Source organism: Dendrobates tinctorius, unplaced genomic scaffold (assembly GCF_039654945.1).
Source record: "Dendrobates tinctorius isolate UK_male_01 unplaced genomic scaffold, ASM3965494v1 ptg000045l, whole genome shotgun sequence".
Lineage (NCBI taxonomy): Eukaryota > Metazoa > Chordata > Amphibia > Anura > Dendrobatidae > Dendrobates > Dendrobates tinctorius.
The window spans coordinates 209061-223862 of NW_027361713.1; the positions used below are offsets into that span (position 1 = coordinate 209061).

Here is a 14802-nt window from a genome sequence, read left to right on the forward strand (position 1 = left end):
TACAGAAATTTCTACTGCAAAAAATAATTAACATGTGCACATACTCTAAATGTCCTGTTTAAGGAGGGCCCACAAGTTCTCAGGAGTGCCCAGGGCAGGTGAAGGAGACCATGTCATTATTCTTTCATATCTATGGACTTTACTGGATGGCTAAACAGTGGAAAACTTTGATGCATGTGATGTGATGGAGCATTGACCTGCATAAAAATTATAGTTTTCTTGAAAGAGGCAGTATTTTTATATACAGAAATCAGCACTTGAATAGCTGTGCAAATGAGGCTAAAGTACTTTGGTTCATCTGAAGATGCCATCTCTATTCCGTCCTCCTGCTTGACCGACTGCACCTTTGCCTTAAGTCAAACAGCATAGAGGCTGTCAATAAAGCCGGAGCAGGCAGTGCTAGTAGATTAATAGAGCTGGAGTGACAGAGGCCAGGTCTACAGCCTAATCTGCATATCAATCCAAATGCTGATTTTTCAGTAGAGGAGGAATGCACTGGCCATTGAAAGGTAATGCTGGACTTGTCTTTGAAAGAGCTACATGTGCATATCAGTAGCTTGGAGGGGATGAAATCGTCTTGACAGATTCTTTTTAAGATTAGTACTGTATATTCCAAAAGAAATGTTCTTTCATCCATTGTTGATTCACTTGCGTGATTTAGGTAATTATCTTGTTGCATCACCCAGTGTCTCTTCAGTGTAGGTTCATGGACTGTTGTCTTTAATATATATAAATGGTTCTATGTGACTTTTTTCAGAATATGCTATTGTATTTGTTGCCATTATATAACTTGTAAACTGCATTTTTTCACCCTCTGTATGCTTGTGCTATAATTTTCAGTTGTTACGTAGCTAGTGAGTGAAGACTTCTATGATGTTACCCATGCACAATACAGACTTGAGGAATTTCCTTTCCGTGCTTTGGGGGCGACCTGTGCCGAGGTCTTTTTGTGGTGCTCTGCTTAGCTATTCATCTGTATGACTTATGACAGGTCACTGATCCCTCAATGTCCTACCCCTTGTTTTACATACTGCTTAGAATTATGGTTTGGGAAAAAAAAATCACATTCATCAGGCAGGCGCCTGCGCTGTAGCATGATAAAGTGTATTATATGCCTGTTTTCATGTTAGTTCGACATAGTTTTGTTGTGTAAAAAAAAAAACAACAAAAATCTTAAAATGGTGCCAGCACCATTTTGCTAGAGAAAAATAAAATTAGATGCCACTGCGCAGGCGCCATTTTGGTTTAGAAAAAATTACTAGACTCCATCAAGATGGTGCTGGCGCCATCTTGATGGAACCTATTTTTTTTCTCTACCAAAATGTGATAGATGCTACTGCACAGGTGCGACTGCAGGCGTCATTTTGATGGAGATTTTTTTTTTTTTTTAATCAACAAAGCTATATGTCTAAATAACATGAGACAGGCATACTATCCACCTTATCATGCTACAATGCAGGTGCCAGCCTGATGAATGTGAATTCTTTTTGTTTGTTTTTTTAAACCATACTGCATAGAATTATGTAAAATAGAGGGCACGTCACTGAGGGATCAGTGACCTGTCATAAACCATACAGATAAATATCTTAGCAGAGCACCACATAAAGACCCTCCACAGGCCGTCCCGGAGCACGAGAATCTCATTAATTGAAAATTACAAATAAAGTTTAAACAACGACCACAAGAAGGATTTCATCAACCCAGGTATCGTTTTGATCAATATATAACGGCACCAACATGACATTGTCTGTAGTTTACTGAGCACAATCCTGCTGACAGGTTCACTTCAAGGGCCCGTACACATCACCGTTAAATAGAATAAAAAAAAAAAAAGTTCCGATTTCGGTCCAGAAAAGTAACACTAGTGTCAAGTGACTACAATCCGATTTTTCACACCTAGCATCCGATTTACAAGCGAATGCAGTGCAATTGATATACGATTGCAATGCAATTTTAACGTGCGCTTTTACATAGAGCAATTCTTTGTCATTTACACAGTTTTCAAAGGAAATATTCTTCAAACCACATATATACAGAATAGGTAGATGAAATGTCGGCAATTCAGCAGCTGTGTACAGTAAAATCACAGCGGGATTCAACATAATCGACTAGATTACATATAGTATAAACACACAGGATAGATAGATATAAATAGATATAAAGATGTCAGTCACATATATTAGGACAGTGCGTGTTCAGCTTACTTTACATGTATTTAATTAATGATTTTTTTCTGAAAAAAAAAATGGCGTTGGCTCCCGTTTAATTTTCCAAACCTTCAAAAGTAAAGCTGACGGATGGGGACTGATGTTTATAGCCCGGGAAAAGGGTAATACCCATGGAGCTTCCCAGGCTATTAATATCAGTTCACACCTGTATACAGTGCGTGCAGAATTATTAGGCAAGTTGTATTTGAGAGGATTCTTTTTACTATTGAACAACAACTATGTTCTCAATCAACCCAAAAGACTCATAAATATCAAAGCTTAATATTTTTGGAAGTTGGAGTGGGTTTTTTTTAGATTTGGCTATCTTAGGAGGATATCTGTTTTTTCAGGTAACTATTACTGTGCAGAATTATTAGGCAACTTAATAAAAACCAAATATATACCCATCTCACTTGTTTATTTTCACCAGGTAAACCAATATAACACAAAATTTAGAAATAAACATTTCTGACATTCAAAAACATAAAAAAAATCAGTGACCAATATAGCCACCTTTCTTTACGATGACACTCAAAAGCCTTCCATCCATAGATTCTGTCAGTTGCTTGATCTGTTTACTATCAACATTGCGTGCAGCAGCCACCACAGCCTCCCAGACACTGTTCCGAGAGGTGTACTGTTTTTCCTCCCTGTAGATCTCACATTTTATGAGGAACCACAGGTTCTCTATGGGGTTCAGGTCAGGTGAACAAGGGGGCCATGTCATTCTTTTTTCTTCTTTTAGACTTTTACTGGCCAGCCACGCTGTGGAGTATTTGGATCCATGTGGTGGAGCATTGTCCTGCGTGAAAATCATGTTTTTCTTGAACGATACTGACTTCTTCCTGTACCACTGCTTGAAGAAGGTGTCTTCCAGAAACTGGCAGTAGGTCTAGGAGTTGAGCTTCACTCCATCCTCAACCCGAAAATGTCCCACAAGTTCATCTTTGATGATACCAGCCCATACCAGTACCCCACCTCCACCTTGCTGGCGTCTGAGTCGGAGTGGAGCTCTCTGCCCTTTACTGATCCAGCCTTGGGCCCATCCATCTGGTCCATCAAGAGTCACTCTCATTTCATCAGTCCATAAAACCTTAGAAAAATCAGTCTTAAGATATTTCTTAGCCCGGTCTTGACGTTTTATCTTATGTTTCTTGATCAAAGGTGGGCATTTTTCAGCCTTCCTTACCTTGGCCATGTCCCTGAGTATGGCACACCTTGTGCTTTTTGATACTCCAGTAACGTTGCAGCTCTGAAATATGGCAAAACTGGTGTCAAATGGCATCTTGGCAGATTGACTCTTGATTTTCCTCAATTCAAGGGCAGTTATTTTGCACCTTTTTTTATCAACACGCTTCTTGCGACCCTGTTGGCTATTTTCCATGAAACGCTTGATTGTTCTGTGATCATGCTTCAAAAGTTTGGCAATTTCAAGACTGATGCATCCCTCTGCAAGACATCTCACAATTTTTGACTTTTCAGAGTCTGTCAAATCTCTCTTCTGACCCATTTTGCCAAAGGAAAGGAAGTTGCCTAATAATTAAGCACACCTTATATAGGGTGTTGATGTCATTAGACCACACCCCTCCTCATTACAGAGATGCAAATCACCTGATTTACATAATTGGCTGTTGGCTTTCAAGCCTATACCGCTTTCAGTGGGACAACATGTGTAAAAAGGATGATGTGATCAAATTACTCATTTGCCTAATCATTCTGCACACAGTGTATTCAGCCTTTAGTGGTTATTAAAATGGGGACCCCCCCCCAAAACAAAAAAAATTGGGGTTGCCCTATAATTAATAATCAGCAAAGACTAGGCAGACAGCTGCAGGCTGATATTAATAGCCTAGGAAGGGGCTCTGTCCCAGAAAAGACACATCTATAGGATGCGCCGATTCTGGCCCTTAGCCTCTCTCTTTCCACTTGCCCTGGTGCACTGGCATGTGGGGTGATAGTTGGGGAGTTTGATGTCACCTTTGTATTGTCAGGTGACATCAAACCCAGAGGTTAGTAATGGAGAGGTGTCTGTGAGACTCCCTCATTACTAACCCCATAGTCATATTATATAAAAACACACATACACAGAATAAAGTCCTTTAATTGAAAAAATGACACAGACTCCTTTATGTTTTGATATTGCTGTACAAAAAAAAAACCATACTCACATCATATCCCATTCCACTGAAGCCAGTGTCCCCTGTAAGAGAATTAAAATAGTAAACAACCATATTCCTCACCTGTCCACCGAGAAGATAATCCATTTGGCCTGCGACAGGTCTAGCTCTGCTACATCAAGATGACAGGCTGCATTGTTGCATGATATGACTATACAGCCTGCCATCTAGCAGAGATACTGAGCAGCGTGTGCTGCTGCTATTCAGTGTCTCGCGGTGAACTCATATGGCCTGACTGACAACACCTTGAGCGTGAGAAAATTCTTATGCTCGCGGTCCCGTCAGAAAGGTCCTGCGAGTTCACAGCCAATGAACTCACTTTACCTAACTGACATCAGAGTGAGCCCGGTGGGAAAATTTCTGACGACACTCGTTAGGTGAAGTGAATTTATTGGCTGTGAACTCCCAGGACCTTTCTGATGGCACTGCAAGCATGAGAACTTTCTCACGCTCACGATGACGTCAGTCAGGTCATATGAGTTCACCGTGAGATGCTGAACAGCGGTAACACACGCTGCTCAGTGTCTCTGCTGTATGGCAAGCTGTATAGTCGCAACATGCAACAATGCAGCCTGCCATCTATATATAGCAGAGCTAGACCCGTCGAGGGACAAATGGATTATTATCATCTCGACGGACAGTTAAGTAGGTTTATATAGCTTCCCATTGCTGGGTGTCCATAGTTGCTCTTGGTCCTGTTCATCCCTTATTCACATTGAAGTAATTTTTGACACATGATAAGGTTTTAATACTACAGGTTAGGACAGTCCCAATTGGGTAAACCTTGGCGCTGGTGGAATGGATTCTACACTTTTTTTAAAATTAGAAACAGTGTTTGCTAAGTAACAATGTTATTTATTTGCACTTTTGCTTTTACTTAGATGTTAGATGCTTTATATGTTCATTTTGTTTCTAAATAAGGTTTTGTCTTAAAGTTTAACAGTTAGGGCTCATACTCATCTGTGAGAAAAATGGACAAGTGCAATGCGATAAAAAATTGTATTACACTCTGACCACAGAAGAAATGCTAGCACAGGCTTCCAGTATCCATTGTTTTAGATGCGGCACATCTTGTATCTTCACAGCATAGACAATTGCCTTCAGATGACCCCAAAGATAAAAGTCTATGGGGGTCAGATCGGGAGACCTTGGTGGCCATTCAACTGGCCCACGACGACCAATCCACTTTCCAGGAAACTGTTCATGTAGGAATGTTCGGACCTGACATCCATAATTGATGGTATGGTGTGGTATATGGTGTACAAAGATAGCGGGGCCATTCTTCATCAATGGAAACCTCAATGTCACTGGATATCTGAAATTGCTACATGATGATTTGTTGCCCTCTTTATGCACTGAAGATGGCACGTTCCCTGAGTTTTTCCAGCAAGATGGTGCACCACCACATTATGGGTGTCAGGTCTGAGCATTCCTACAAGGAATTTGATACCCTTAGAGTCCCGTTACACATAGCGACGCACCAACGATATGACCTAGTCAGGATCGCTGGTGTGTCGCTACATGATCGCTGGTGAGCTGTCAAACAGGCAGACTCACCAGAGATCAGGACCAGCGAGGACTAAGCTCGTGCCGCTTAGTTACCCTTTGTGTACCCTGGATACCAGCGTGTTTGCACTGGGAGCTGGTGTCCAAGGTAAACAGCGGGTAAGTAAGCGAGCGCTCTTAGTTACCCACTGTTTACTTTGGATACTAGCTCCCAGCGTCTGCTTACAGCAGTGGGAGCTCGCTGATCGATGGTCTCCTGCTGCCACACGCAGCAATGCGTGCTGGCCAGCTGGAGACCAACGATCAAAAAAAGGCCCAGGACACTCCTGCACGATCAGCGATACCCGGTGGGGGGGCTGGTCGCTGATAGGTGTCACACACAGCGAGATCGCTGCTGAGGTCGCTGTTGTGTCACAAAACTTGTGACTCAGCAGCGATCTCGCTAGTGTGACGGGGCTTTAGACTAGCATTTCTTCTGCAGTGTTGTTATCAGTGTGTCTAGAGTGGGAGAAGAGGATCCAACACAATGGGTAGCACTATGAACACATTTTATAAGTGGTCATAAACTTGTAAATAACTCATCTATATATTAAATTGAATGTGTGTGTATCACCAACCAATGACGAAGCATCTTTCATTTCACCAGAGTTGTTTAAAAGAAGCTGAGCTGTGATTGGTTGCCATTGGTTTACCTCGGATACCAGCTCCCAGCGTCTGCTTACAGCGCTGGGAGCTCGCTGATCATTGGTCTCCTGCTGCCACACGCAGCAATGCGTGCTGGCCAGCGGGATACCAACTATCAAAAAAAGGCCCAGGACACTCCTGCACGATCAGCGATACCCGGCGGCGGGGGCGGTCGCTGATAGGTGTCACAAACAGCGAGATCGCTGCTGAGCAATGCGTGCTGGCCAGCGGGAGACCAGCGATCAAAAAAAGGCCCAGGACACTCCAGCACGATCAGCGATACCCGGCGGGGGGGGGGGGGCGGTCGCTGATAGGTGTCACACACAGCGAGATCGCTGCTGAGCGCTGCATCACAAAACTTGTGACTTAGCCGCGATCTCGCTAACGATCTCGCTTAGTGTGACGGGGGCTTTAGACTAGCATTTCTTCTGCAGTGTTGCTATCAGTGTGTCAAGAGTGGGAGAAGAGGATCCAACACAATGGGCAGCACTATGAGCACATTTTTATAAGTGGTCATAAACTTGTAAAGTACTCATGTATATTTAAAATTGAATGTGTGTGTGTGTATCACCAACCAATGGCGAAGCATCTTTCATTTCAAAAGAGCTGTTTAAAAGAAGCTGAGCTGTGATTGGTTGCTATGAGCAACAGTTTTCCTTGCAACCAATCACTAAGCATCTTTCATTTCACCAGAGCTGTTTAAAAGAAGCTGAGCTATGATTGGTTGCTATGAGCAACAGTTTTCTCATCCGACAACACCTCAGCAGACAGTGACCGGGTGAGAGAAATATAGCATCCCCGGAAACATAAGCTCCCAGCCATTGTCTGCCCCCCAGAAAGGAGCAGGGAGCACATGACAGAAATGAATCCCCCCTCCCATGCCCATATCCCCATCACACATCCTCCGTCCCATAGGCATATCTTCCCTCTTAAAGGGATCATTAGTATGGAAGTCAGGACAAATCCATCCGGCGCTTTGGTTTTGACCCCAGGCCTCTCTTAAAGGGATCCCTGGTATGGAAGTTAGGACCATTCCACTCAGCTCTGTGGTTCTGTGCCCAGGGTCTCTTAAAGGGATCATTGGTATGGAAGTTAGGGCAATTCCACTCAGCGCTCTGGTTCTGAACCCAGGCCTCTCGTAAAAGGATCCCCGGTATGGAAGTGAGGGCAAATCCACTCTGCGCTTTGGTACTGATTCCAGGCCTCTCTTAAAGGGATCTCCAGTATGGAAGTTAGGGTAAATCCCTCAGCGCTCTGATTCTCACTCAAGGCTTCTATTAAAGGGATAATTGGTATGGAAATCAGGGCAAATCCACTCAGCGCTCTGGTTCTGATGCCAGGCCTTTCTTAACGGGATCCCCAATATGGAAGTTAGGGCCATTCCACTCAGTGCTCTGATTCTGACCCCAGGCTGAAGGGATGATGTGGGATATTAGGGCTAGTAGTCCAGTGGCTCTGGCTGATGGGATGATGTGGAATATTAGGGAGAGTAGTCTGCTGGCTCTAGCTGACGGGATGATGTGGGATATTAGTGACAGTAGTTCGGTGTCTCTGGCTGACAGGATGATGTGGGATATTAGGGGTAGTAGTCCGGCAGCCGTGACGGGATGATGTGGGATATTAGTGGTAGTTGTCCGGTGGCTATGGCTGACAGGATGATGTGGGATATTAGGGGTAGTAGTCCGGTGGCTTTGACAGGATGATGTGGGATATTAGTAGTCCAGTGGTAGTAGTCCGGTAGCTCTGGCTGACAGGATGATGTGGGATATTATAGTGAATGTGGCTATGCGGAGTGGGATATATGTGTGTGTATATATATATATATTCATAATTTGTTATAACTAACCGTAGTTAGTTACTATGCCCGGTCAATGCCGGGCTCTTCAGCTAGTAAAAGAGTAAAGTTACATTAAAACCAGGCACACAATTGTTTTTCTTGTGAAATTCTCAATAAGTTTGATGTGTCACATGACCCTCTTCCCATTGGAAAAAATAAAGTTGGATCCAAAATGGCTGACTTCAAAATGGCCACCCATCTTGAAAAGTTCCCCTCTCCCATATACTAATGTGCCACAAACAGGAAGCTGATATCACCAATCATTCCCATTTTATTTAGGTATATCCTGTACTGTGTGTGGCAATGTTCTGTGGGGGCATCATACTGTGAGGGAGCTATGGGATCTATCCATACTGTGTTTGGGGACAGTTGAAGCCATCACACTATGTTGGGGGGCACTGTGGAGGCCATCATACTGTGAGTGGCTGTGGGGGGGTCATCAGACTGTGTTGTGGGCTCTGTTTGGCATTATACTGTGTGAGTATCATAAAGTGTGTGATGCATTTTGGGGAGAATTATATTATATGGGGTCCATGATTTTTGTTTGCAGGAGTGGACTCTGACTGATGTATGTAGGGGGGGGACTCGGCGGCCATTATTACTGTATGTGGGGAGGGGGAATTAGGGGATATTACAACTATTGTGCAGAAATTTGTGACATTATTACAATTTGTGGGAGGACTTGAGGCATTATTACTATACATAATGGGACATAGGCCATTATTACTGTTTATGCAGGACTTGGGGGACAATATTACTTTTTAGGAGCACTCGGGAATATATTAAAACTTTAGTGGGAATTTAAGAGGCATTGTTACATCAAGGTGGCACTCAGTGTATTTTGACTGTTAAAAGGACACACAAGAGCCATTATTACTTTTTAGTGGGCAAATTGTGAGCACTGCTACTTTCAAGGGCATTTGTAGAGGGCAATTATATTGTCTAGGGGCAATGTTACCATCTAGAGGTCACAAAAGATGCATTATTTTTATTTAAGGGTAAATTGGTTTGCGTTATTATGTGGAGTACTGTTACCATATCACACAGCAGGTGCAGAAATATGGACAAATACAGCAGCATCATGCTCAGCATAGAGGTTTCAGCAGGATGGGGGGCATGGTGCAGGTTGGGAATACAGTAGATGATGACAGTCCTGAAGATGTGTCAAATAAAATGTCTCATAAACACGGCAGACAAGTCATGGCTAAAATACAGGTGCATCTCACAAAATTAGACTATCAGCAAAAAGTTAATTTATTTCAGTTCTTCAATACAAAAAGTGAACTCATATATTATATAGAGTCATTACAGAGTGATTTCAAGTGTTTATTTCTGTTAATATTGATGATTAAGGCTTACAGCCAATGAAAACCCAAAAGTCATTATCTCAGTAAATTAGAATACTTTATAACACCAGCTTGAAAAATGATGTTTTATCAAGACCAAAGTCAGTGAAGCTGTCTACTAGGAAGTTTTAGAGCACTTCAAGCTTCCCTCTGCTGACAAGCTTTTTGGAGATGGAAATTTAATTCTCCAGCAGGAATTGGCACCTGGGGTATTGTCAAGAGGAAGATGAGACACCAGACTCAACAATGCATACGAGCTGAAGGCTGCTATCAAAGCAACCTGGACTTCCATAACACCTCAGCAGTGCCACAGTCTGATCACCTCCATAGCACGCCGCATTGATGCAGTAATTGATGCAAAAGGAGCCCTGACCAAGTATTGAGTACATTTACTGAACATACATTTCGGTAGGCCAACATTTCGAATTTCAAAATCATTTTTTCAAGCTGGATTTTGCTAAGTAAACTACAGACACTGTCACGTTGGCGCTGTTAAACTATTTAACCCCTTAACGACCGCCGATATGCCTTTTAAGGGTGGCAGTTAAGGGTACTTAATCCACAGGAAAAAGTGTATAGCGGCCCCCAGAGTCGGAATTTCTCTGGGCTCTCTGCTGCTGGGGGTAGCCGAGGCCTCAGAGAACATGATTCAGGTTGTTTTTTTTACCGACTCTGGGGTTGCGATCGCCGTTATTAATGGTATAATGGCAACTGAAAAAAAAAAAGTCTGATTTGCCATTTAATTTCTCTCTCCTCTGATGTGATTGCACATCAGAGGAGAGAGAAATAGGGTTCCCAATCCCCCCTGAGCCCTCCTGCTCCCCCCCACGGCCGTCAATGTCTTCTTTCGGTTAGAAAATGGCGGGTGTATGCGCAGTGCGCACACTGAGATCTGCTGGCCTGCACCTGGCAACAATAGGAGATTTTTCATATTTGTTCATTTTAATCACTGTGATAGACCTTATCACAGTGATCAAAATAAAAAAATAGTAAATAAAACCATCCTTTATCACCCTCTTAGTTAGGGAAAAATAATAAAATAAAAAAAATGCGTTTATTTCCATTTTCCCATTGGGGTTAGAATTGGGGCTAAAGTGAGTTAGGCTAAAGTTAGGGTTGGGGATAGGGTTGCGGCTAGAGTTGGGGCTAGGGTTTGGATTGGGGTTGAGGTTAGGATTAGGGTTAAGGGTGTGTTAGAGTTAGGTTTGTGGTTAGGGTTATGGTTAGGGTTGGGATTATGGTTAGGGGTAGCTCTAACCAAACCTCAGTTTGAGCCCATAGATTCATCATCTGTTAAGATCCTTACTCTAAAAACATCCTGGTGGCTCTGACTTCATTTATTTAAGTCCTAAAGGATAGGGTAATTTTGAAACCAGACTTATCCAACCTCCCTAAGGTAGCCTCTAAGTCTGGGAATTGTGCTCCCTTTCCTCTGTACTAACCCTAGGAATCCTAAGGAAGAGCAATACCTACTCTTGATTTCAAGTGAAGTCCTATAAAATATATCTCAGCCGCAGGAGATGTCAGTCACTTTTCACTTCCGTCCAGGACCCTAGGAAAGGTCTTAACGCCTCTAGAAGCACAATTTCTAGTTGGTCACAAACAAAAAAATAACAAAAAAAAATACACATCGCTGCAGCACCTGTGTTCATACACCTGGATTTGGTATCAGAAACGATGTAAGCATCTGTGCCTGGGCTCTCGGGTGCCAACCCAAACGAAAAAAACAGAACATGTGCAAATAGAAGAATAAGGGTGGCACTCACCGTCCCATAAAATCCACTATATTAAGGCAATTTAAAACATCCAAGACAGGAGAGTCCCATGTGTGGACTGTGAAGGACGACGGCCATTTCGCGCAAATGCAATCTATGGGTCTATTATTATGGGTCAATTATCAAATTGCCTTAATAAAGTGGATTTTATGGGATGGTGAGAGCCACCCTTATTCTTCTAGCTGCACGCACACTTGCTAGATGGACTAAGAGGCTATGAAATTAGCATATTCCACAAGTAATGGAGCAGTTCCAGGAGGCCTGATGGCTCATTCTACTAAGCCTATATCAACCATCTGGGTAGAGAAAGCAGATATTTCTATCAAACACATATGTAAGGTAGCAATGTGGTCTTCAAACCTATAGTGTCTATACAAGATGCAAGGTGATTTGGGATCTTCTGCCGATCTATCCTTTGGGAGAAGGGTTCTAAAGGCTGTGGTCCCACCGTAAAGTTAAAGTTCTCTGTAAATCTCTCCATGATGCTGTCATGGGTGATGGGAAAAGACAAAATTATATACCAGTAATGGGATTTTCCAGAACTCCTGACCAGCACCCTTATATTCCCTCCTGCCAATGATGTAATGGGTGATCACTTGTTTCATTCATGGGGTTGGTTTCACTAGTGCTTGAGGAAGCAATTTTGTGTTGATGTTTTATTACTGTTAAAGGGTGTCCACTCATGCTCTGTAATCCAGCTGATGCGTGGGAGTGGATCAGACCTTTTATTCTGTAGGTTTTCAGTTCTTGAAAGGCGGATTACCTCTATCAATTGTGCTGTCATGGGTTCTGTAAAATCCCATTACTGGCAAGTAATTATGTCTTTCCTTGTGCACGTGTTAGCACTTAATGTTTTGCCATTATGATTATTTTTGACATGCGTATGTGACAGGAGAAGATGGGCATTATTGAAAGCAGGCTTTCTTGTCCATGAACGCTATTTACCTGTGGACATAGTGGTAATCTGCAGGCAAACAGTGTTTAAATACTCTGTATTGACTTACTGGAGCAGCGACTACAGGGAGAAAATGAAGTTTAACTGTCCCTGCAGCTGCTAGCTTTTAATCATCGGAGAAGTGCAAAGAGCGGTTACAGTCAGCACTCACTAAACAGTGAGTACGGTTGTGAACATTCCCCTACACTTAGATTGACAGCCAGCTCTGCACACATACACTGCACACACTCTGCAGAGTTGGCTGTCAGGAAGATGATTACAGCCACGCTCATTGTATAGTGACTGTTGACTGTGATCGCTTCCTTTCCCACTCCATTGATTGTAAGCGAGTGGCTGTAGGTAGAATAAAACTTAATTTTTGCCCTATAGCTGCTGTTTCAGTATGCCAGGTACACAGGATTTAAATGCTGGATATTGTTAATTTACTATATTACTGCGGGAAATTTCCTCCTAGATTTGTGAGGGCTATTGCAGGAAGAATCTTTGTGGTGCAATTATATTTTTGATGTGCTGTACTACTTTCATTCTTTGAAAAAAAAATAGTGTATTTCTTTACAAAAATGCACATACTATGAAAATAGCAGTTGTCATTATTTCCTCTGAAATATATTCCTGTACAGTAATTGAAGCCTGTTTATATATGCATTTTTGTATTCCTTATCTAGGACCCTGTTCCACCAGAACTTATTCAACTTTTGCAGGAGACAAAGGACAGACTACTTCAAGAGGTGTTTCCACTAGTCACTAACAATGTTTATGTTGGTGCACCCAACAGAATGACAGCCGTGACAGTTGTTTCCAAATTTAAGGTTAGTTATTCTCAATTCTGTGCAGTCAGTGTACTGTATGCCAGTTAGAGAAAGGACAATCTATGGAGAAACTACCAGAATAACTTTTATTCCCTAAAGTAAAGTTGTTAAATAAAAAACGGACATTAAAATTGCAGGGTGAAAGCTTAAATGTGTTGTCCATTGCTCTTGATGACCCATGTTTAGATCAGCTTACTGCCCTTATCACCCCCACAGATCAACTATTTGCAGGCCGGGTGATTCCTTCACATGTCCGTGTTTCCAGTACGTGTGGTATCCTTTTTTTCACATATAACCCACGTACCCATTATAACCACTGCTCTTATGCATATGTCCTTGTAAAACACAGATGACAATGGTCAATACAAGTCTGAGTCAGTGAACAACATGTTCAGCACACGGTTGTCATCCTTATGCTATTTGTGTGCTGAATGTTTCACATTACAAAGTATAGGAGAAGCTTTGTAATTTAGTTTTCTTTACCCATACCATTATAATAATTAAATAGCATTTTAGAACAAGTTTATTACATTCTAATTTTACAGTTATGATCAGTGTCACTTTGAGGTAATAAAGATAATAACTCTGGAACGCTTCAATGGATCCCACTGATTCTGAGACTGTTTTTTGTGACATATTGTACTTTATAACAGTGGTAAAAGTTCTTTGATATGACTTGCACTTATCTGTGAAAAAAAAAACCCGGAAATTTGGCGAACATTTTGAGAATTTTGCAATTTTCAAACTTTTAAATTTTATGTCCTTTAAATAGAAAGTTAAATAGTTAATATTTCCCACCATTTTTTATTTTTTACAACAAAATTTACAAAGCCATTTCTTTAGGGACCACATAACATTTGAAGTGACTTTGGGGGGGGTCTGTATGACAGAAAATACCAAAAAGTGACACCATTCTAAAAACTGCATTCCTCAAGGTACGCAAAACAACATTCAAGAAGTTTATTAACCCTTCAGGTGCTTCACAGGAACTTTTGGAATGTAGAACATTTAAGTTTTTGTCACAAATTTTAATTAAGACCTATTTTTTTTTATTTTTGCAATGGGTAACATGGAAAAATTTGTGCAATTTCTCCCAAGCATGTTGATACCAAATATGTGGGGGAAAACCACTGATTGGGTACACGGCAGGGCTCAAAAGGGAAGGAGCACCATTTGGCTTTTTGAATATGGATCCTTCCACTATAAATGCAGACAGCAAAACAAGGATCCTTGTTTTGAGCTTTAGCACTATGGCACTTTGCAACAATTAGTCCCCTGAAGATTTACTTGGCTGAAACGCGTTGGGACGCTCTTCTAAGGGAAAGTGCAGGGCATGTGCAATATAGGGTGAGCTGTGGATTGCCCTTGTAAGGGCAGGAGTCTGGGGATCAGATGATGGTTAGTTTTTGAGGGATTTGACAGGGTATTGTCTTCCTATCGCTACCTCCCTGTGTGTATACAGAGTATCCCTGGAGACTCCTGGCCATCTGCAAAAACCGGTGAGAT

General features: G+C 42.0%; 1 protein-coding gene across 2 annotated transcripts in view; it reads left to right on the forward strand.

Annotated features, from left to right (window-relative positions):
- MYO19 (myosin XIX) overlaps positions 1–14802 on the forward strand; it is a 338653-nt gene that overhangs the window by 205322 nt on the left and 118529 nt on the right. For both annotated transcript variants that reach the window (XM_073575566.1, XM_073575565.1), the window contains exon 13: positions 13153–13296. In XM_073575566.1, coding sequence (XP_073431667.1) covers positions 13153–13296 — 144 coding nt within the window. The remainder of the gene's footprint in view (positions 1–13152; positions 13297–14802) is intronic.